Source organism: Megalopta genalis, chromosome 11, assembly GCF_051020955.1.
Source record: "Megalopta genalis isolate 19385.01 chromosome 11, iyMegGena1_principal, whole genome shotgun sequence".
NCBI lineage: Eukaryota > Metazoa > Arthropoda > Insecta > Hymenoptera > Halictidae > Megalopta > Megalopta genalis.
In genome coordinates this window covers 6,049,525-6,072,668 of record NC_135023.1, presented here as the reverse complement: position 1 = coordinate 6,072,668, position 23,144 = coordinate 6,049,525, and the positions used below count along the sequence as shown (strand labels likewise).

At 45.7% G+C, this 23,144-nt stretch overlaps 2 protein-coding genes and 1 long non-coding RNA gene across 3 annotated transcripts; 2 read left to right on the top strand and 1 right to left on the bottom strand.

Moving 5' to 3' along the window:
* The first annotated feature begins 198 nt into the window (after positions 1 to 198).
* LOC117226155 (uncharacterized) lies at positions 199 to 5,059 on the top strand. The gene is made up of 5 exons (XM_033480217.2): positions 199 to 418; positions 692 to 1,000; positions 2,794 to 3,033; positions 3,283 to 3,669; positions 3,740 to 5,059. Exons 3-5 carry the CDS (start codon positions 2,797 to 2,799, stop codon positions 4,472 to 4,474), a joined length of 1,359 nt encoding a protein of 452 aa, XP_033336108.2. The 5' UTR covers positions 199 to 418; positions 692 to 1,000; positions 2,794 to 2,796; the 3' UTR covers positions 4,475 to 5,059.
* Positions 5,060 to 7,945: 2,886 nt separating this feature from the next.
* LOC143260277 (uncharacterized) lies at positions 7,946 to 12,273 on the bottom strand. The gene is made up of 6 exons (XR_013034414.1): positions 12,133 to 12,273; positions 11,427 to 11,675; positions 10,386 to 10,787; positions 9,974 to 10,302; positions 9,655 to 9,818; positions 7,946 to 9,384 (listed from the first exon to the last, which is right to left on the bottom strand). It is a non-coding gene; the product is annotated as an uncharacterized LOC143260277 (long non-coding RNA).
* On the top strand, positions 9,395 to 13,597 carry LOC117226240 (cilia- and flagella-associated protein 100). The gene is made up of 6 exons (XM_033480372.2): positions 9,395 to 9,783; positions 9,962 to 10,219; positions 10,400 to 10,760; positions 11,439 to 11,668; positions 12,164 to 12,487; positions 13,181 to 13,597. The coding sequence occupies exons 1-6, from the start codon at positions 9,496 to 9,498 to the stop codon at positions 13,508 to 13,510; spliced, it is 1,791 nt and encodes a 596-aa protein (XP_033336263.2). The 5' UTR covers positions 9,395 to 9,495; the 3' UTR covers positions 13,511 to 13,597.
* Positions 13,598 to 23,144: the final 9,547 nt, after the last annotated feature.

The window sequence follows — 23,144 nt, the reverse complement described above, 5'->3', positions numbered from 1 at the left end:
CATTTCCGTTGCATATTTCCGTTTCCAGGTAATTTTAGTCGCACATGATCAATTATGTATTCACATTTACAAACTCTCGTAACGATAACAATAAACAAAATCTGTTCCGTTCGGTGCGCTCGAACAGCACATTCTATTGCTCTCACCTGTTCTGTTCCAGAAACATATACCACAATGACATTGTGTAACCTCATGATTAATGACTTTCTCAGTCACGATCGGGCCGTCATAGGCGACGGGTCATTTACATATTTGACCAGATCTCTGTATCTTCTTTTTTATCAGACATCTACAAAACGTACGAGTACTTCCTAATTTATGCATTGTTTAAATGTCTGCAATAATATTGAAAAATATGTCATTGTATTTGGAAAAGTCTACATAATCGTTTTACGAAACAGACATTATTACATATTAGGTAAGTGAGAATTAAGATCGTATATCTGTGTGTCTAGTAACGTGTGGGTAGTTACATTTACTACTTCTGACTATAATATGTTTTAATTTATGTAAATATGAAACTGTAGAGATACCATTGGGGCAAAGAGTCTGGGATAACTATTCATACTTATATAGTTCCTGTTTATGATTAGATTCTTATCTTATCCTACACAGTTTCAACGATATGAAAATGTTATTAAGAGACGAGATCGCGTTCCGATAATTATTAATAGTTTCGATCCGTTTGCAGGCGATAGTGCATCGCGGTTACCAGTTGATTTGTAAATTACGAAAGAGATAATTCACGACGGCGATCTCACGCGATGCTACGATCAAGCTCGCGGCTTTCGAGCGTGATCTACGCGCCGCCGGAAGAACAAGGAAAGGAAGACTTCAGGAGTAGGAGCCGCGGCGCGTATCCAGCCACTTTCATTGTTATTCGATCTGCCTTACCCCGAAGGCGCAAGCTGAGGATCAGCACTGTTCTCGTCTCACGGAGAAACACCGAGACTCTATTTACCACCTGCTCTGGTCGATTGATCGCGCGATCGAGTCACCAGTGAGTACCGAAAATCCAATCAATCTCTCTCTCACTTTCACGACTCGCCTTTCACGCCCGCTGATTATCACCGAAACGCTTTCCTTTTGCTGCTGCGTCTATGTAATTGACTCGAATCTTCGTTTTTGTACTCGCTGAAAAGTCGAGAAAAAATTCTTCGCGGATGTTGCTGATACGAAGAAATTCGCTATTATTCATTATTATTATACGCTATATATTAACGCTGAAACTCTACCGACCAGTAAAAGTTTTATCAAATATTTTAGTAGTTCCTTCTAGAAGCATCTTCATAATTTCAATAATTGAAAGATACTGATTCCGAGATTATACGTTCCGACCGGTTTGGTGTTTTGAGTATTTATTCGTTCAATGATTTCTTTCTGTTCATTTTACAAAACGGTTTCTCACTTTAAGGTAAACTTACGGATATTAAGAATATTGGATCGATTTTGATGCGAGGACTTTGGCCATCTGGATTAAAAGCATTTGAATGAAACTGGAGTAAACGGAGAAAAATTAATAACAGGGGGCTTGTTAATTAGTAAAAAGTTCCACCTTTCCACTTGTTACATAGATAACGATCGAATTAATTGCTCCATAAATCTTCTAGCCGAGAGCTTTGCCTGCTAATCGGTAGATCCTCGGATCGATCCTCGCTCCGTCGAGGTTTCTTCCTAAGTGATTAATCGGTTTAACGATTACAATGGTGCACCGCTAGAAAAGGGGGAAGAAACGCTTCTCGACGATTGCATCTGTTGGAAAAAGTTTTGAAGCGGAACGGAAACAACGTTGTTTCACGCGAAAAAGTTGCAAAATCTTGCGTGTCGGTTATCGAAGCGTGAAAATCATTTGCAAACGTAATATGGACACACCGAAGTTGTTCTCCTCTTGCTGTATTAGCATACAAAAATAAGTGGAACGCTGGCCTTATTCGCCGAGATTCATTCACTCCTCGGAAAACAATGATGAGATTTCGTATCTGGAGTCGTAAAAAGTATTGCGTTGCTTTGTTGTTGCACCTACTCTGTGGCACGCTTGTAAGCGTATGCAGCCGTTGTGTTTCAATATCGGCCAATTAGGAAATTGGGAAACTCTTTCGCACGTTGCATCTCTACGAAATTGCGCATTGTTTTCCACGACTGTGTACGCACTACATACAATATAAAATGGGCGATAGTATGTAGAGAACAGCCCTTGCATTGCGAAAATTAATTAAGCATTTAACCTTGTTGAAGAAATATAACTTGTAAAAACGATTAGAACAGTACTATAAAAGATCGAAGCGTTCGAAAATAACGAAAAGTTGAACTAGGAAAATTAGTTGTTGGAAGCGAAAATCTCACGATCGATGCTACGAGATAAATATTCTCTGTTCCTAAAATCGGTGAGAATCGCGACGATAGGAACAGTATAGAATTAATAACAATCGAGCGGTATACAATAGAGGCAGTTCGCGTTGAACAAGCGCCGGTCGAATTATGCTTCCTGGTTTTCACCCGATTGTCGCTGAAACAGACGGAAGGAAGACGCATTCATGCTCTGTTTCAGCGGCTCGAATTCACTGAGTTTCTACAGGATATGCCCGTGGAGGTATTTTAATGGCACCGGCCGCTTAGATGGCATCTATTGGATGCGTCTCCTCTATTTTCTGCGAGTTAATAAGCACGTATAACGCACGCTGTAATCGTTTTCTTAATCGAATTTTAAGCGGTTGATCAGCGGTTCCCTGTTTTTTTATGGTCTCTTCAAGTTCTATAGAGTTATCCTCGCTGATACATTTGTCATGTTCGCAGGTGATGTTGGCACTCAAGCTATCCGCACCGTTGTTGCTGGTGTTATCGTCGATCAGGCTCGCTCGCACAAGCATCGCTAACTGGGAGGCCTGCGGTGGAAGGCTGGAACGTGCCTTGGATGCGCTCCATAGAGATTCCAGCAGAAGAAACAGACTAGAGGAGGAGGAAACGGGCACGTCTTATCAGCAAGAACTTCGTTCTGCACCACTTGAGATGTCAGTCTCCCGGATTGCTGTTAAAGTAATATTTATTGCGTAAATCGCATTAAAGTCTCCTAGACGGGGGTGTGATTTAGAACGTGTATCCCACTTGGTCCGACACAGTAATTCATTCGCATACTTGAAACAATGTGTAGTCGATCGAAAAGAAGCGAGAGAGTGTTCACGTTTCCTCGACAACCATGAAATTTAGCGAAAATCTAAACGATTTGTTTAATAAACGTGTCAACCTCGGAAAGATCGTCAGATTAATTGATTTCTCGACTTCCAGCTGCCGCAAGGAGCCAGGGACACCGGATCCCCATGGGCCAGGGTGGAGAAATGCGTCTACGAGCCGAACAACAATTCCCTGCAGACCCGCGTGATGTTCAATGACCTGTCTGTTTCCGGTTTGGTATCGCTGATGCCTAGAGATCAGCAGCCGCCGATTCCAGCCGAGTCTTGCAGGATGAGTCTGCGTTTAAGACGCGCGGGAATCGACTTTTTAACCAGTCCAATTGCTAGAGGCAGAGGACAGATGAGAATCCGAACCGAGTCTAGTTTTCTGGAGCCAAGATTCGCCTCTATTTACGCCTATGGCTGCCATACCAAGCGTTTGGACAAGCAGATCAAGAGACAAGATAAATGGCCACCGTTTTACAATCCACCTCGAGACGAGGTAAGCATGGGAGCTTCTATAGAATCCGTAAATTAACATCAACATCTGATAATATTAATGTCTTTTACAGTACACCATGTTGCCTGTAACGCAAAACGACGACTACGAGGCAGCGGAACCCCGCCAGTTAATAGGCGTGTCGAAAGAGGTGGATGTCATTATACCGAACGAGACTCGTCATTCTCGTTTCCTGAGTTCACCGGTTTCAAAATTGGGCATCTGGCGGAAGAATGTGTGGCTGACCAAGTCGTTGTCCCGCGACAGGAGGTCCATGTCCGAATCCAACGTCCTCGAAGGCACCTCGAGCGTTGACCACTTTCCAGGATCTGTCGAAACTGGTCAGGAAGCCGGCGATCACAACAAGAAGATCTCTAGATCCATGGAGACAATCACGCCGCAGGATTTCGCAAGAGCGTTGTCCAGTAGGAGATTGAGAACGAACGAAACCAACAATTGTACCGATCATCGGAACAACTTGGAGAACAAAACAGAGAGTTTCTTACGGATTTTGAACGATAGCGAGCCTAAAAATAATTTTAAAAGAGAGAATAGTTATCAAAACAGCGAGGATCCGAAAGAGACGAGACAATTATATCCTGATGATCACTTAGATAATATATTTCCTCTTGAATTAGAAAATGATGGCAGGGGTTGGCAGTCTAAGGAACACGTAGCTAGGGAAATGGAGGACGTGTTCCTCAGAGGCGCTAGCCAGGCCCTTACTAGGTTTATAGAGCGGCAATTGCATCCTGCTATCAAAGAGACTTTGATGGTCTCTATGGGGTACACTATTAGTTATGGATAAAGCACTGATGTATGTGGTCTCTATTGTTAGTAAGTCTTAGAGAAGTTTTTAATCGAGCAGAGACACTGTGAAAATGTATTTATGTCTAGTCTTCAGAACTATACATAGAATTGGATACAGTAGACTTTGTTCAAAAGACAAGGTGGTAGATTAATATACAGTCTTACCATTATTAATATGTAAATCGGTACACTTGGCTAACAGTTTTAGTATTTTTCTACGGATAGCGTCGCAAATACTTACTCGTTTCCGTTATTGCCGGCCGGCCGGCTGATCGGAACATGGTGTAGCGGTTCCAGCCTCGGCAGCTCGTCGCTTGTTAGCAATCAGTTGCCAAGGCATGATTCATATCTATACCATTACTTTCTTCTAACTTTATTTCTAACTCTTTACCATTCCTAGTCCATTCTTACTCATCGCCTTACCCATTTCTTATATCCTGTCAACGTTTAAGCCTAGACCATTTTACAACTCTTAAAATAATAGAAAAATTTGTATATTTCTTTTTCCTTCCTTTTATGTATAGTTTTAGTATTGCAATGTTGTATTTTATTTGGTGATAAATAAAGATCATTTGCTACAACATTTTATGCGTTCTATGTTTCCACCTTGTAATTTAGAAAACTACAATTTTTCATCAAATTTAGAAAGCTTACAGAATATTGCAAAAATTGTTTCCACGTTTTCATTGACTCGTACTACTTACAAGTTTGTAAAATTTTCGTAAAATTTTCAAATATTTCTCATAAACATGTATGTCTTAATTGCCCAATAGATAAAAAGAATGATAAGACAGTGAATAAAATTTTCGAACCTCCAAAAAGCGCCTGAATAATACTTTCAAGCCTATGACGTAGTATATACCGTGACGAGAATGCGAGATAATATCGCCTATCTCTATAATGCGTTAGACAAGGAAAGCTGATTGTGCAACAAGAATGGAAAGAGCGGCCGGTGGCGCCATCTACGGTGGCGGGTCTGTGAACTAACTTTCCCTATCTCCACCGTGTGTAAGACAAGGACAGAGATAGTGTGCGACAAGGAGAATAAATGTCCCGGTTGTGCCACCAACTTTTTAGACGGACTTCGAATTCCCTGGTAAGTGGTAGGAACACATGATATAGATGGAGGTATCCGACAAGGACAAACTTATGCGTTTTACGGAGCGAGAAGAGGACAGACAGTGAGACTCTCTCTCGATGTATCAATTCGAGGGAAGATTCGTTAATAACTCAATTACCAGGAATAATTTATAAACATTTGCGATCGAAGCATGTAGAATGGACCTTCAGCTACTTTCACATATAGTTTTTGATCAGATTTTATGCGTTATTAGAGAGTTATTAATTAATTTTGACAAGCAGTATCCCCGCGTAACCTCAAAAAATTAAATATCGTTCTACAAATAATTATTTTCCTGACTTTGCAGACATCATTTGTGATTATTTATAATCGAAGAATGTAGAATGGACTTCTAGCAACACACCAATCACAAATTTAATCATATTTGGTTCATAATTAATAAGTTATTAACCATTTTTGCGCGGGAGTATTCTCCAATCCTATTGCCGTAACGGTGCAGACAAGGACAGGTAGATGGCGCAACAAGGATGGCAATAGTCTCAACGTGCCAATAACTTTGTTTCCTACGGCTCCTGATACTATTCTACCAGAACTCCCAAAAATTGTTAATAACTCATTAATTATGCGTCGAATCTTTACAAAATTATAACAGGAATTTAGCTGAGACTTCACTCTAGATTCTTTGGATACAAAGATGCATAAATTATGGATGCAAAACTAATTAAGAAATTGTTTCCAGACAACGCATTTAACTTTTTAAGGTTACGTCGGAATACTGCTTCCAAAATTTATTAATAACTCTCTTTGGCATAACAATTTATACACATTTGTGATTGGAGAATCTAGAGTAAACCTCCAGTGACTTTCACCATACGTTTTGGATCACAATTTGTTAGTCGTTAGCAATTTATTAACATTTTTCAAAATAACCGTTACGATGTAAATTCAAATAATTTGACATTGCCTCCGAGAATAATTAATTTTGCCGATTTACAAACACAATTTATGCATCTTTGTATCCAAAGAATCTAGAGTGAAGTCTCAGCTAAATTCCTGTTATAATTTTGTAAAGATTCGACGCATAATTAATGAGTTATTAACAATTTTTGGGAGTTCTGGTAGAATAGTATCAGGAGCCGTAGGAAACAAAGTTATTGGCACGTTGAGACTATTGCCATCCTTGTTGCGCCATCTACCTGTCCTTGTCTGCACCGTTACGGCAATAGGATTGGAGAATACTCCCGCGCAAAAATGGTTAATAACTTATTAATTATGAACCAAATATGATTAAATTTGTGATTGGTGTGTTGCTAGAAGTCCATTCTACATTCTTCGATTATAAATAATCACAAATGATGTCTGCAAAGTCAGGAAAATAATTATTTGTAGAACGATATTTAATTTTTTGAGGTTACGCGGGGATACTGCTTGTCAAAATTAATTAATAACTCTCTAATAACGCATAAAATCTGATCAAAAACTATATGTGAAAGTAGCTGAAGGTCCATTCTACATGCTTCGATCGCAAATGTTTATAAATTATTCCTGGTAATTGAGTTATTAACGAATCTTCCCTCGAATTGATACATCGAGAGAGAGTCTCACTGTCTGTCCTCTTCTCGCTCCGTAAAACGCATAAGTTTGTCCTTGTCGGATACCTCCATCTATATCATGTGTTCCTACCACTTACCAGGGAATTCGAAGTCCGTCTAAAAAGTTGGTGGCACAACCGGGACATTTATTCTCCTTGTCGCACACTATCTCTGTCCTTGTCTTACACACGGTGGAGATAGGGAAAGTTAGTTCACAGACCCGCCACCGTAGATGGCGCCACCGGCCGCTCTTTCCATTCTTGTTGCACAATCAGCTTTCCTTGTCTAACGCATTATGGACATAGACAAGTCATTTCGCCCGCTAGTAACAAGCTCCACTACTACTACTTTATGCCACATTTGGCTCACCAGCCGTGTCTCGCCCAGGCCTGATTAAACGATTAAGTCTTTGCAAAAATCGTTAATAATTTTGAATTAAAATGAAATCTGTTTGAATTTGTTATTGAAACGTTGTTAGAAGTTCATTCTTGTTTCTTTAATCGTAAATTATTATGAATGATGTCTATAAAATCAAGAAACTAATTATTTGTAGTATGATGTTTAGTTGCTTAGGTTATTCCGGGTCCCAGCTTGCAAAATTTATTAACAATTGTTTAATAGTGTATAAAGTCGGATATTCATAAATAAATCACGTGTGAGATCTGTGCTGTCCTTGTCGTTACTATCACATCAAATGGACGTCTTTAAATATATTATAAAATATTTTGTATAATAGACAAAGTTATGCTGGAATCATGGGAGTGAGAGGGAACATTTTTAAAGAAATAACAAAATATTCTATGTAATAAATGTATCATATTTGTCAGATAAAAAATATTACAAAATATGCTTTACATGATATGTACGTGACGGACACAAAGGTTTTATGGATTTCTAAAATTAATACATACATGTAGCCTGTGTAAATAATTAACAATATGTATTCAAAAGACTCGAAATTCAATTTCAAAACAATTGTTCGTTTACCGTTTGGTTAATGTATTGCGAGATACAATGTTCCACTTTAACGTGAATTAAAAGTCTTCACTCCCGTGGCAGTCGATAATTGACAGTGAATGATCTATCCAGAGGGGTGAGAGGCAAAATGCTCTCGGAAATAAAACGCGCATGCCAAACAATCCCACTTGACAACCGCTGATCCACGAAACGTCAGCGCGCTATCAGCGGTGGCAGCCGCCTAAAGAGGGTAGTGGTTTGCGGAGGTTATCGAACTTTTTCCCTCTTACTTTTTCGTTTTCTCTTTTATTTTCGAACGCTCCGGTGAATCTGTAGAGAGGCAGAGGGAGAAAGAGAGGGCGAGAGGGAGAGAGAGAGAGAGAGAAAGAGACAGCGAACAGAAGAGAATCCGGGAGCCTTTGTCTCGATAGGTAAGTAGCTTTTTCGACAGGGAAACATTCTGTCGCTTGGGGCGTGGAAAACCCGAGCCCTTTGAGAATCGACCGATTCATTGAGGTACTCGTTCGAAAATCAGATTCATTTGAGCCTTTCTATGCCATTCCGACAACGACACATTAAACGTTCTACCGATCGGTCGATTACAAATCACTCGTTTACAATGTTATACATACTTTCGATCATTACATACTAAACTTATGGAACGCCACAGTTTCCAGTATCGGTCGCGTGATCGGTTTTCGATTTTTCATTTTACAATTATACATTCGTAATACGTGGTATAAGTTCAGGGTGAAAATTAACATAGTCTTCAATTACTTAAAAATGATCAGCTTTCGGTAGTCAACTATTTAGACTCCGAATGCGTTGAAAATACATTAGATAGTTATTAAACGATGCACTCAGCGGATAAAATAGTTGATCAGGTTGAAAGTTAGCTCATTAATCACCTGGTCGAGTGGCACTCGCAGCGCGATTAACATTATTCAAAGTACCAAACGGGTCGAATGCTCCGCTTGGTTTTTCAGTTGCCTCGACGGAAGATTAAGCTCTCTCTGCAGGCCAGGAGAGTTCAGAAACTTTTAATCAAATGCGCGCGGCGTCTCTTTTATCTCTCTCTCTCTCTCTCTCTTTTTGTAAAGCTTCGCAGGTGAACGACCGACCAGGTGAAAAGCCGGGCTTGAATAAAGCGCGAGATGAATCGAGGGAAAATGACCGACGCGCAGAGGTGCTCCAAGCCGACCACCGGCCGCCGGAAGCAGAAGAGGTCCGGCAAACGACCCGCAGACTTCTTCAGGTACTCCATTCCCGGAGATCGCTCTTCATAGAAAAAGAAACAAATGATACGATTAGGACATTGTTCAAACTCTCGCGTGTCTCCGAGTTGCTTCTTCAAGCTGTCGAGAGAGAAACAGTGACTTCAAAAGTTCGATGTCGTTGTACATTAACTGGATACGAGATCTGCAGCCTTTCTTGCAGTTACTGTACACCGTGTTCTCTCTCTACAGGACTCAGTATTATTTCACCAAGGGCCACGAGCACTTGGGAGAAGCGATCAACTTGAACAAGGAGCAGACGCCCTTCGCTTACCCGCCATGTTCCCTTATGTTCTCTTATTTTCAATATTGGAAAGCCGTAAAGCGCTCCGCGAATTTGGAGCGGAGGAAAGGAGTCACCGTGGACGCCGAGAAGAACAAAGAATTCCTGCGGACCCTTCGTGTAAGTAGTAGTCCTGGCGGGAATCCATTCTCCATCTGCAATCAAGCGCGCAATTACTTTCGACGAACCTCTCTATGTACTCTCGCTAAAAAATGATTAAACTTTCCGATAAGCGCATCAAGCTCGCGATGTCTTTACGATATTGAAACGGTTTGGCATCGATCGTGTTATTAAAAAGGTTGACGTCGACCTGGAAGCGTTGGAGGCGAAGAAGCACAAGGACCTGGACGAGGCGATGGCCATCACCGACGTGGATCCAGGTTTCTTCAAGCTGTTCACCAACCGAGTGGTGAAGGAGAAGTTCTCCGTGAACGAGTACGTGGACGATCTTCGCTCGATCTTCAAGGCTCGGCTACTGGCTGGACAGGAGACGGACGACTGTATCCGCATCGATCAGCAATTCGTGGAGGAACAGAGGAGACTGGACAATATAAGGGTATCTTTCCACTGCGAATCGTCGAACGGCCTAGTCCTTTCGATGGTTATCTTACTCCGCGCTCTTCGGATCTGCTTTTAACGCTGAAATCGTGCGACAGCGAAAGTTAGCGATAACGCGAAACAGCGAGGCAGCAACCATACGGATCTCACCTCACGTCGCTTACCTTTTCTTATCCAGCGTCGCTACAGCAAATACGTGAGCGTCTTCGAGGACTTCCTGGCCAAGGATCATGAAATCAGCATGGCTGTCCTGATGCGAGCCGAGGAGGAAGCGAAAGAGTCGCGGACGTTGACCGGAATCAGAAACGATCTTTTCAGGCAATACGGCCAAGTCAGATTGGACGTCTACATGTGGGAGGAGAACTGGAGAATGGTGAAGATGTGCCAGAGGTTCGTGTTCCAGGTCTCGCCGATAACCTGGCGGACCGAGCACGATTGGATCCATCGAACCGAGTCCGGAGAGTGCGTCGTCACCGACAACGATTTATTCGGCCGCTACAGAATGGTCGACGAAGTGCCTTCCCTGGACTGTTTGATAGGTGCTCCTACATTCTTCTCGCCTGTAACTGAACAGCGGAACTTACACGTCGCAGCTCTTACATAGAGATAATTAAATTAGCGCTGAACTTATACCGAGACGGTCGTTTCGATCGATTTAGATCGTTCGAAGTACAGTAATGTCTCCCTTACTGACGCTCAGATTGTCCACTAAAGTGGATAATTTGGGAAGAGGAGATACGATTATTCGAGCCTTGCGGCTCGTTTTTATGATTGTGGGCAATTCGTAACTATAAAAACAAACCGCAAGGCTCGAATAATCGTATCTCCTCTTCTCAAATTGTCCATTTTTGTGCGCAATCTGGGCGTCAATTAGAGAGACATTACTGTAACTTTTTCCTCAGCGAAGATGCAATCCGCGGCTTGGTTCCCCAATTTCCGAATTGCGAGACATTTTTGGGACACCCTGTGTAGATTCTTACGTAGGAAATGATCGAACGGATTTCCTAATTCGTGCATACATTGTCGTGAAATCGATCGACCAACGAAATAAATTTAATTTTGTTATTCTTAAAAAACGCAACACGCGCGAATCGCTTTCAGTGCTCTCGGTAGGTTTAGCGTTAAGTAAACCGAGCCGCGAAGCTGTTCAGATTGCGGACTCGATTATAGGTGGATTAATGCTGGAAAAGCTAAGCTCGGCTTACCTTGGTCCGCAGAAATGTTCGAGGAAGACATCGCGGCGGAAGGTCCGACGGAGATGTACTTCGAGGATCCGTTCGATCTGATCCGAGTGTTTAGAGCGATCGAGACACAGAATCTGAACGCTCTGATCCACGTGGAGTCCATGGCGGTGCCGATGAGCGAGATGATGAGCCAGATCGAGACCGCCGAGGTGCAGATCAAGGCGAAGGTCGAGGAACTCGAGAGCGCAATCGCCGAGCTCGAGGTAATGCCTGAAACGAACACGATTGCTCTTAGTCGATGAAAAATTTCCAAACGCGTTCCGTGCCTCCTGGACGATCCGCCAACAGCTATTTAGATCGAGCAATAAATAACTTCCGTTATTAACTTCTGTTTCTAATCGGACATTCATTCTGTTCTTTTTCTATTTATGTTTTGTTTTTTTATTTCATTCGTATCGAACCCTTTTTAACCTAATTAGTGAAAGCAAAAACTCGCTTGTCCCGGTCATTCGTGGCAGATGAGAACGACAGATTCTACGTAACTGCATCGGAAGTTATTTACGACTCGACTTAATAAAATGGCAGAGAAACAAGCGGAAGAAGTAATTTGGTTTCGGTGGACGAAAAGGTCTGCTCGAGGAAACGTATTCGAATCGTTCTCGAAGTTTGAAGCTTCAGGAGGGCACGGAATGCCGGGAATCGCGTGGATCGCAAAAGTTTAAAGCACCGAGAGAGAGCTCGCGCACGGTTCTCCGCAGGCCAGCATCTTCCAATTAGAGACAAGGGCCGCGGATTTGAAAATGCTCGCGAACACGCTGCTCGAGGGAGCTTTTCGGAACGCCGTGTGCTCCGAAGAGGTGCTCCGGTTTCAAGTGTTCATCGAGGACGCCTACGAGAGCTGCATCGGGCCGAACGACGCCAATCTGGACAGTTTCTCCATGATGAAGTGGATCGAGAAGACCCACGAGGACCTTAATCTGGAACTGGACACGTTGCCGCCGGAAATCGTTCAGATCTGCGAGAAGGAAGGGTTCAAGCAGGAGCTGAGAGCCATGAGGGAGACCGAGGAGGCTGCCAGGAAGGTCAGTGCACATCGAATCTCGATCGTTGCGATCCTCTCCTGGAGATCTTCTCCGTTCGCGGACCTCCGATACCTAAGAAAAGACAAAGAAAATTACGCGAATTCGAAGCGATGGTTCGAACGAATTTTGAGATACGTTCTGGCGGGGCTATTTCTATGAAACTCGGCTCAAACGAAAGCTGGAAGTGTCTACTTTAAGACAAGGTAGATTAGAATAGAATAGAACGACGAGATCATTTTGAAAAATTCAAGGGAATCGACCTCTGACATCGTGGGGTTTGCAAGATTCGAATGGAAAAGTTCAGATGAATTTTAAGATGCGTTCCCGTAGAGCTATTTCTATGCAACTTAGCTGAAACGAAAGCTGGAAGTGTCTACTTTAAGACAGAGTAGATTAGGCTGAAATTGTAATCGCGTCGTCGACCGCACGCGAACGAACTCGTTATGCGATCTAATATTTCTGAGCCTGTGCGTCCTTGAACATTTCTGCGAGTTTTTGTTCCTCGGTCAAACGCTCATAAATTCGATCAGCTCCGGACACTTTGGAAGCTTACACGACACGTCGTAATCGGAGCCGAGTTCGACGATAGTTCGAACAAGTCCTGGCGCTTCTCGCTACTAGTTTCTTATTTATCAGGCAGTTAAGATCTGCAATCAAGTGGGAGGATTGATCGTTCTCTCGGTACTCTCGCAGTTCGAGCTTATGCATCGATTACTGGACGCCCTGAAGCGTGTCATGGAGCCACCGGCGATAAAGAGTCGGCCCATGGTGTGGCGTTCCGAGCCAACGACTCAAAGGGCCAAGCCAACGCCGCCGCCCCCGGTGCCGACCGACGAGGAGTGGCAATATTTGACCTTCTTCACCAACTATTGCCACCAGGAGGACTTCACGGAGTATCGGGCACGATTCCCGGACGATTTCGATCTCACCTTCCAGCCGAAGCAACCGGAAGTCCCTTCGGAAGTCGCGGAGGCCGAGCGCGAGGTCGAGAATGAGCAAGAGAATGAGCAAGAGGACAAGTGATCTCAATTGCAGCCAGCTAGTAGGGCAGTGTTAGCGCGACAGACCGTCAGGTAATATCTCCAGAAATAGTTTATGCAAATTAGAAATCTCGTGCATCGACTCGTAGAGCACTTTTAGTTTGATGTGGAATAAATTGACAAAGATCGCAGGGCAATTTCTGTGACGCGTTTGGAAAGAGCAGGCTTCGCGCTTTCGATTCATGCCGGTTTCAATCCCGGAAAATATTGTCCAAGCTCTGGGGAGAATTTAAAATGCGTGAGATGATAGGGGAACCCGAGGAAAATCTGTGGAGAATTTTAAGAGAGAAATATCTTTACTTTATCCGCCCTGTTTTCTGTTAGAGAAGCAACTTTGATCAAATAATTCAGAGCACGCGAAACTGGAGGGTTCGTTCTGTAAAATGAGTGCGCGTAGACTGTTCTGAGATATTCTTTTTTTCGCGAAGTTACGACGCTTCGAACGTCGACGATTTTTCGCCCACGACTCGCCGAAAATCGACGATCTTCCGAGTTCCCGTGTTTTCCGCATTTTGATGCATCGCCCGGAGATGCTCGCGAAGTAAACGCGGGGCGTTCAAAATTATCCCGCGTATGGCTGCACACGGTCTGGCTGTCAGCGACAGCAGGAAACGCGAATGGGTCGTTACGAAGTGAACAGAATGTTTGGCCTTTTCGAGCCGTGGGAGACGGATATGAAAACCATGAGGCGAATTCATGGAGGAAGCACTCGCGGCAACGATTCTTCCGCGGGTTTCCATAATTCTGGATTACTCCGTGGAGCTGCAGTGCCGCGAAGAATGCACCCGGCTTGTTCCTTTGCATCCTCTCTCGTTTCCCAAAGGACCCTGGGACGAATACGAGAGAAACGCGGCCGGATGACGGATGAGAAAGACGTAAAGGCACACACGCGTCTTCTCGGTACACGGAACCGGGAGAAAGGGACGCGGATGAGAGGAGAGGAGGGAGCGAGAGAGTTTAGAAGAAAGGAGGAAGCAATTTCACGAGTGGTCCGGTAAAAAATGGAACAGAAACGGGGTTGAAGGTGTACGTCAGAAATGGCACCGCGCGCGATACACTCGTCTTTCCCAACCCCCATGGAAAATCAATACTTGCTGCAGCTCTCTCTTTCTCTCTCTCTCTCTCTCTCTCTCTCTCTCTCTTCGTGTGTGTGTTTGTACACCGAATAAGCAAAATCAGTGTTTGCGCGCGTTTGCACGCGGTAATTAATGTCCGATTACTTTGCCCGTTAATTATCGTCCGATCAGCTTTTTCGTAACTGGCCGGCGAAACGTGTTTGCGTTGGCTCGCTGTTTGCGGGAGACGCTGCGATAATTTATGTTTGAACGGGTTCCAGCTCGGGGAATCGATGAATTTCTCGACCCTTTGCTGGCCGCGATTTTCGAATCTCGGAAAAATTGCGTCGGCGTTTCAAACGTTTCTCCTTTTCCTAAATTATTCACGTTTGCTTACAAGCTGAAGGAAAATTGGGGAAAATTTACTGTATTTATATTCTGGGTCTAAATGTGCACCCGAGTCTCGCCGTCCAAGCGTTAATTAGACACGTTAATCGCGTAGAAGCGATTACGATCCGTCGTTGAAGCAGCGCGCTAGATTTTAATTAAAAACGAATCGCGAAAGAAATGCTCGCGCGTGCAAGCAGCTCCGGAATGAATCACGAATCCGTGTCGCCTTTTGTGTTCTCGGACCTCTTGGTCTCTCCGGACGATTATTCTCGAATTTAGTTAAGATTGGAAACTCCGCGGCAGATGAGACCGGAAGATACATCTGCGAACTCGATTTTCACCGCGACCCGAACGAATAAAACGGACATTCGCTTCTTCCGGATTTTGATGGAGAATCGAGAATGCCCCGGGACGAGCTAAAACGCGCAGCCTGTAATTGACTCGCGTCGTCGGCCGAGAGTCTTTGACGCGAAGAACGCAGCCGACATCCCCGAGGAAGAATTGATCCGCGCGACGGATGTCAGGGTTGAACCGGCAAGGTAAATACAGGAGGATTTTTAGGTCGGCCTCGATAGGCTGTCTCGAGACTGTCGTCTCGACACCGAGGAGTGCCACAAAGGAAGCTGAAAAGCCGAGGGTGGCTCGGCTCGAGTTAGTCGAGGACCACGTGTCTGCTACCGATTCCACTCCGGGAACGGAAGCGTCGAGGGCGGGATAGTTGTGTATCGTAGCGAACGATCCTTAGAGATCTCCCAGACATCTTTTCACCGTCGAGTTTGCCGACTCTAATCGCGGCAACAGCTTCAACCAAGAAAAAAAGATCAAAGCTCGCCTGGAAATTGCGGATCTCGCTAGAAATTCAGGCTCGGTGATTTGCAACGGACGATTTTAGGCCTCGGAAAAAGGGAGGAAGAACAGCTTCGATAATTTTCCTGCAAACATGACAACGGACGAAATGCAGTAATGTCTCCCTAACTGACGCTCGGATTGTGCAGAAAAATTGACAATTTGGGAAGAGGAGATACGATTATTCGAGTATAGTTGTTGAAAATTCGTAACTATAAAAACGAATCGCAAGGCTCGATTAATCGTATCTCCTCTTCCAAAATTATCCATTCTTGTGGACAATCTGAGCGTCAATTATTATTATAAATATTCTTCCGAATATTCCGAGTCTTTCGGTTGCCGAAGAGTCGCTGGATCCTTTGCAAACACTCTAGGTGCCGGTAGAGGAACCGATCTCCGAGGAACCGATCAGCCAAAGAGACCGGCGAGCTCGAAGCAAGGGAGACAATGTTTTCTCGGCGAAGTCTTCCTGGTAACGGTGACTTCAAGATGCGGGGCGAGTGCACAGGCTGAGGAAAACGGGAGAGCAAGGGTCTAGAAGGTTGGAGCACCGGTCCCAGAAGAATGGCCGCCGCTGCGCCGCGTCGTTCCCGTGGAAATCGGCGCTGGAAAGTCCGGATTTTGCGTACTTCGAGGAGGCCTTTCGAGATTATCCCCATGGCAACGAGGATTGCTCGATAGCAGACAGGCTAGGGTACTCTTCAACGAGCCCTCTCCCTTCTCTCCTCTTCCTCTCCACTCCTCTCCTCTCCTCTCTCCTCTCTCCTCTCTCCCGGTGTCCTCCCTCTCGTTCTCCTGGCCGTTGCTCTTGATCGCCCGACTGTTTTCAACCCCCTCCGGTGCAAACGGCTGCTTTCGCCTCGTTCTCTTCCTTTTTTTCGCACGCACACCGGTCCTTGCGTGTATTTTGCCCTTTACCACGTTCCAACGGGTCCAACCCGCGCTATATTATTCACCATTCAGCTGTCCGTGAACTCTCCGCGGCTAGAAGAGGGCCTTTTGTCTCGGCGCGGCACTCATCCTCGCGTTCGAGCTGCCTCCGCCTCCTAGCCCTCGTCTCCGCTACGTCTTCCAGTTGCAGCCGAATCTTCGCGACTTCCTCCAGCGAGCTGTCTTCGTTATCTTCCCACGCGCTGTCTCTGAAAAGATCCGAGTCGTTGCACCTGCCGCAGAGCTTCCACTCGGCGTGAAACCCTCCGTCCTCGTTTCATCTACGAACGACCATCGCTTTCGGACGATGTGTCAGAATGCTCGACTCGGGTCCACGTTCAAGCTGCTGCAACATCCTCGACGAAAATCGGACGATCGAAACCACCACTTTGATCCTCCTATTCTCATTTATCCCGGGAAAACGAACACCGCAAGCCGATAGTTGAAATTGTTGGCACATCGTCTCGGATGAAACGTCGTCGATGTTCAAGCTGCCGTAGCTCCGCGACAAAAAATCGGGGGACAGTGTACCCGGGCTCGTTTCGAAGGGTAAAGCCTCCAGTTTAATGCCTGTGTTTTGTATTTTTGCTAGAAAAATGCTGCTCCCCGCTGAATTAAAAAAGTTGTGCACCGACGCGGTAAAACGTGACGTTCTCTACGAATGAATCATTGTCGATATTCAAGCTACTGTAACTCCGTGAAAGAAGATCGCCGGACAATGTGCCTGGGCTCGTTTCAAAGGGCGAAGCATCTGGTTTAACACTCCCGGCTTGTATTCTTGCTGCGAAAATGCTCCCCTCCGGCGAATTGAAAGTACTGCACAGCGAAAGGGTGAAACGCGACAGGAATGCGATTCGGGTTGCCGAAGTAATAGGACGTGCCGTTTCCATTTTCCTGGATAGCACGACCGGCCGAGATGTATCGAAATTATTCGGAAGGGTTGCGCGAACAAGGAGTTCCGATGCAATTACGATTTTCCCCGGTCCAAGACGTTCTTCCTCGGCATATCAAGCGGCAACGAAGACGCTAAGAGCTCGGGCGGCGCTCGCCCTCGCTGTCTGCCGTCCAATTTAATGAACCTAATTAACCCGAATGTGTAGCCAGGAGGGACGCGAGTCGACGCAAGGGTTCGCTGACCCGAAAGCCCGGCGGATTAACAACGAACGCTTTAGGGATCTTCCCGCATCGGCGGAGAACTTATTTTTGGATCGATCCTCCGGTCCCGAAATCTTCCACGGTTCCCGCGAGATCGGCGCGAAAGCGAGCGCGCCGATGAAAGTTCCCAGCGGCTCGCGGCGCGGCTCGTCGCCGGGAAAAAAGAAACAGACGCTCGTTAATTATAGTTGTCGTTAACAACGAGATCGGGGCCTCGGTTTTCTAGGCCTCGTGAGAAAGTTTACGGCTCGGCGAGCCGCTCGCGCCGAACACTTTGTCCGCGAATTAAGACCCATTAAGAAGCGTTGCGCGTGCAGCACCCTTTTCTCGCTCCTGGGATCGTTTTCGAGTTGCTTTCTTTTTTCAAGGCCCGCCCCTCTAGTCTCTCGAAATCGTGCGAACTCCGTCGCGTTTGCGAAAGCAAAACGAGAGAGCTCACAGGGCCGTCGTTTGTAAAAACGCAAAGAAATCGGCAGGCGTTTCTTCGGCTGCGCGACGCCCCGCGATCCGTAATTATGCAACGTTGTTAATCCCAAGGGTTTGGAGAAAGGATTGCTGAGATTCCAAGCAACGTAGACTCCGCCGAAGAATCCAGGATACGGAGGAGGATCGCGGGATTCCGAAGAACTCGAAATACACGTAGAACCCTCCGTCAACTTCAGCTCAAGCAACTCGAAGTTATTCTTAGAATGTCAGGATCTCGTGGAATCCTAGAAGATTGAAACAATTCCTAAAGTCTAGGAAGATCTCGGGCGATATATCTTGGGTCGAGATCCTCCAGCGATCTTCCAAGGTCCTCGGAAAATGTCTACATCTCTGTCCGGTGCTCTCGAGTCGCGTCTCTTTACGTCTTAATTGGGACTTTAGCGATTATCTTCGCTGAATAAACGTCGTTGAGAGTCTTGCAAATAATTTAGCCGGTGTGCCTTCGCTCGGGAGATCCTTGTTAGCCTCAAGGTTCCCGGAGAATATATCCGTGTTCCGATTTTTGCGCGCGGCGTTTCTCTCTCTCTCTCTCTCTCTCTCTCTCTCTCAAGCCCGGCGATATCTCGACGGATTCGTTTACGATTTAATTGGCGCTCGAATTGCTGTCGTCGCGAAACGAATGTCTCCGGGTCCGGTAAATGGCTGGCCGCTTTCATCCGGACAATATTTAACCGAATACTGTAAATAGTCGTAGTTGCCGCGGAGCCGGGAACAGAGGCCGGCGGTATTGAAACGCGCGTGGACGAGTAGCACTCGAGACAAAGGGCTCTTTTATTCAGAGTTCACGGACGGCTGAATAGCGAATAAAGTAGTTCACCAGGACCACGGAGATCCATTGTTGAAATTGCCTAGCCTGTGTTGGATTAGCAGATTCCCTTCCCCACGGCTTTTTCCATGGAGCTTCGAACGATACGGCAAGAACCTGACACAGTGGATCTGTGCTACTGTTCTCGACGATGTTTCTTCGGAAGCGAGTCATCTCATCCTCTTCGTGCTCTCTTTAATCATCGCGATTACTATGGAAAAGCGTTTCTACGGTCTCGCAATTTCCTAAATTAAAGGCCAAACGAAATTTGAATTTCTATTCTAATTCGATCGTATCGTTAAGAAGGGAAACAACTGTCTCGTATTTTACGAAAATATATATAATATATTATTATATATAATATATTATTTTATCGAAAATATATAAAATCTACTGTAAGTCTGAAATACTTAGAATCGTCTAGCAATCATCCGAACGTTTCGATTCTTTGATTTATTCGTCGCATCGGGGATTCCGATGCACTTCGGATTTCATTTTTTCGTCGCGTAGCAGCACCGTGATATTCGGTCGGTGTGCAGATCTGCGAGCGCGCTGTTGAGATTATTTTTGGCAGCGGTTTCGCGCGCGGCGCCAGTCGCGTGGGCGTGCACGATACATCGGAAGAGATTAATTTCAGAAAATAGTGCGTCGCCATATACGTAGACCGCGTGCAATACGGGTGGATAAGCGACGCCCTTTTCTATCGTTCGTTCCTATACAAGGAGCGAACTATAACGCGTGGCGCCCACGAATCGGCGCGGTGTCGGCGCCCACGTCGATTTTCAGCGCGTTTTGATTCCGGATGCGTGTGCACGAAAACGTCGGTGCTCCGCCGCCGCGCCGCGTATTTACGACACCGGCGTCCTCGTCGATTCCGATCGTTACTTTTTAACCACCATCTTCGCCACGGTTACGTTCCCGCGTTGCTTCGCACATTCTACCGAATCCTTGTACAACCAGACCTGAAATCCTCTCGGCGAATTTTAGTATTTCCAGCTCGGTTCCCATTTCGCGCGTTGTTCTCTCGCAAGATTTGTTTCTGGTGCTTCTGCATCTCGCGCACTTCTGCTCCCTGACGTCTTTATTTGTCGGCTGACCTCGATTTCTTTTCGAGCCGACGCTTCTATTTGCCAGGAATTTAATTTTAACGAGCTAGTTGTAAAGGTAGCTCGACTTTTTTTTTGTTTTAAACGGACGTACAAGGGTCATTATCCGGAGGAAGATACGAAACGGGTGTCCCAAAGGGCCTGAAAGTCTAAGAGTAGACGCGATCGATCGGTAATTAATTCACACGCCAAGTATCCACGAAGAATAGTTGAGAGATTCATTGGTTCTCGCTGTTGCGCGAGGTCCGATCAAATTAAACAGACGCGCTCTGTCTGCTTTCAGGCGATGCACAATCGTGAATGCAAGTGGAATAGTCGGTGACAAAATGGAGAACGAATGTCGACGAACAGTGGGTCTTTCCCGTCACAGAAGTGTAATTTCAAAGGCTGGTTCTTTACACGTCGGTTAACCAGATTCGACTCTATCTAACTGTATATCGCGTCTCAATAATTAAAACAGTAATGCTACCGTAATATCGCCGAGTGTATCATGATATATAAAGCTCCGATGTATTTCCTTTGCTTATCTGTTTCATCCGGTCGTGGTCGACCAATTCTGCCGCAATAAATCCAACCATCGATTCTATCATATTAAAATGAATCATTTCGAACAGGCTGTTTTCTTTCCTCATCAATCAACTATCATGATCGCGCGAATGGTCCGACTCCGACAGGCCGATTCCATTAAACATTTTCCTCGACGTCGCAGAAAGAGAGATTGAACAGACCTCGAAGTCCTCCCGACAACAATCGTCCCCAGTGCAATCAACCGAACACTCCACTTAATTGGCCCGACCGCGGTCGTCCCATTCTACTTGAACAATTGCCGCGACGTCTTTCGCGGTAGATCGAGAATAGCGCCGCTGTCGGTAAAACGAAAACACGGTGCGATTAAATTGACACTGACGTCCCTACGGGGTTGGAAGCTGACAAGCGGACAAAGTGTGTTGCAGAGCGGCGGCGTTCTTTCTCTCTCTCTCTCTCTCTCTCTCTCTCTCTCTCTCTCTCTTTCCACGACGCTGCCGCGGCGGCGTCTTTCGCTTTTTGCCGCAACTGTACACACATGTGCATCTAAATATATTCGCATACGGTGCACGTGCTGTTGCACCGCCCACAATCGGAGCGCAGCGTGCGCGCACGTATTCGACGATCATCTGAGGAAAGCACTCGTGCGACGCGCCGCGACTCGCCTCGCCTCGCCGAGGGCAACACACGCCGGAAAGTTTCTCGAGAAAAACAAATCTGGTTCGAGGATCGTTTCTCCTTTTTCTCGGCTCTCTTTCTCTTTTAGAAACGGCGCCGAAGAAGTTCTCGACGACGAGTCCAAAGCCGAACCGCGAGAAGTTCGTCGGCCAGACGACGCCGTAATTTCTTAGAAGAGAAAGAATATTCTCCACCTTTACGGTTACTTAAGTCTTCGATACACAGCCCGGTGCTCCGAGGAAGAAGACACCAGCCTGCCGCGCTTCGAATTCGTCGAAAACGAACAACCGCGGAGCTGTGTGTTCTTAGGCGAACGAATCGATCGGCGATCGGGACAAAAAACCGGGATAAAGGATGCAGATATTTCCGGAAGAAGGGGTCGCTTTCATGCGAGCGGGCTATAATAATTTCCAAGGAAATGGGTTCAGCGCGAGGGGTCAGCGCGATCATCACGGCGACACGTGGCGATCCGTTCGGTCCCCGGCTAATTTGCAAGCTCAATGCGCTCGTACCCTCCGAGCATTTCGAATGCAAAGAGACTTTGATCACTCTCTTCCGGCAATTATGCTTAGCACTTGTTCTACGGGACGTTAATAGGCGACGAGCGGCTATTTTTGCGACGGTGCCGCCTTTAACTTCGCTCGTGCTTCTTTGTGCGCTAATTTCCGGCACGGCACCGCTCGGCCCGCCGCCGCGTCGAGTCTATTATTCCGCGCGACAAAAGGTGATCGGCGAACGGTCAGGATCTCCATCGAAAATTCACGATGAACGGAAACGTTGTCCAATTATTCGCGCACGTCTGGGAGATGTCGCGAATCGGATCCGAGCCCCGATCGCGGAACAACGCGTTGTTCTCCCATCGTAACGACCGCGAACTTTCTATGATTGTTTCCGCGTACGCGTTCGCAGCTGGCGAGTCTAACGAGCCGTGAAACGCACCGCATCGTGATCGTCCGTGGATGTGCGTGCGTCGGGATTTTCGAGATTGACGATGGACAAAAACGAAATTGTTGGCCGACCATCGAAATGAACGTCGGATGGAAAATTCTTGATGTTTAAGCGGACGCAACTTCCAGGAAAAAGATCGTGTAACCATCAATTTAGGATCGTTTTACAGGGCGAAGCTTCTACTTTTACCTACCATAAGTGATTTCTTCGAGGTTGCGTTCGCGTGTGAATTATACAGTGTGCGAACGATTCGGTCCGCATCGATTTCACGAAATAGCGTGTTTCCAGTTTTCCATTTGCTATACAATGCAAAATCGTGTTCCCATGAAAACGAACCATGTGTAACGAAAGTAGAAGCTTGTAGCTTTCAAACGAGTCCAGATTTATTGTCCTACGACTATTCTTTACCGAATTGTTGCAGTTTGAACGTCGACGATATTTCTGCGACAGATTTCAAGAATTGTACGGAGCTCGAAACATTTTCCTCGCGACTCTAATTCGCGTGGATTTTGAGAGCAAAGTCTCCTCTTTGCAGCGGGTCTCCTCTTTAGCAGCGGTATGTGTGTCACCTTTGAAATCAATGAACCTTTGTCACAGCGAAGGGGCAAAATGTTATAATAATCTGGACGGCGATATCTTCGCGAAAATCCTTCGAGGCGAACGGCAACAAAGGATACCTCGTCCGCGTTGAAA

Excerpts from the sequence above, each read along its gene's own strand:
- LOC117226155 (XM_033480217.2), top strand. The coding sequence starts at position 2,797 with ATGTTGGCACTCAAGCTATCCGCACCGTTGTTGCTGGTGTTATCGTCG. Across the intron at positions 3,034-3,282 it reads TCTCCCGGATTGCTGTTAAA|CTGCCGCAAGGAGCCAGGGA; the intron begins GTAATATTTATT and ends CTCGACTTCCAG. Across the intron at positions 3,670-3,739 it reads ACAATCCACCTCGAGACGAG|TACACCATGTTGCCTGTAAC; the intron begins GTAAGCATGGGA and ends TGTCTTTTACAG.
- LOC117226240 (XM_033480372.2), top strand. The coding sequence starts at position 9,496 with ATGTCGTTGTACATTAACTGGATACGAGATCTGCAGCCTTTCTTGCAG. Across the intron at positions 10,220-10,399 it reads GGAGACTGGACAATATAAGG|CGTCGCTACAGCAAATACGT; the intron begins GTATCTTTCCAC and ends TTTCTTATCCAG. Across the intron at positions 11,669-12,163 it reads GCGCAATCGCCGAGCTCGAG|GCCAGCATCTTCCAATTAGA; the intron begins GTAATGCCTGAA and ends GGTTCTCCGCAG.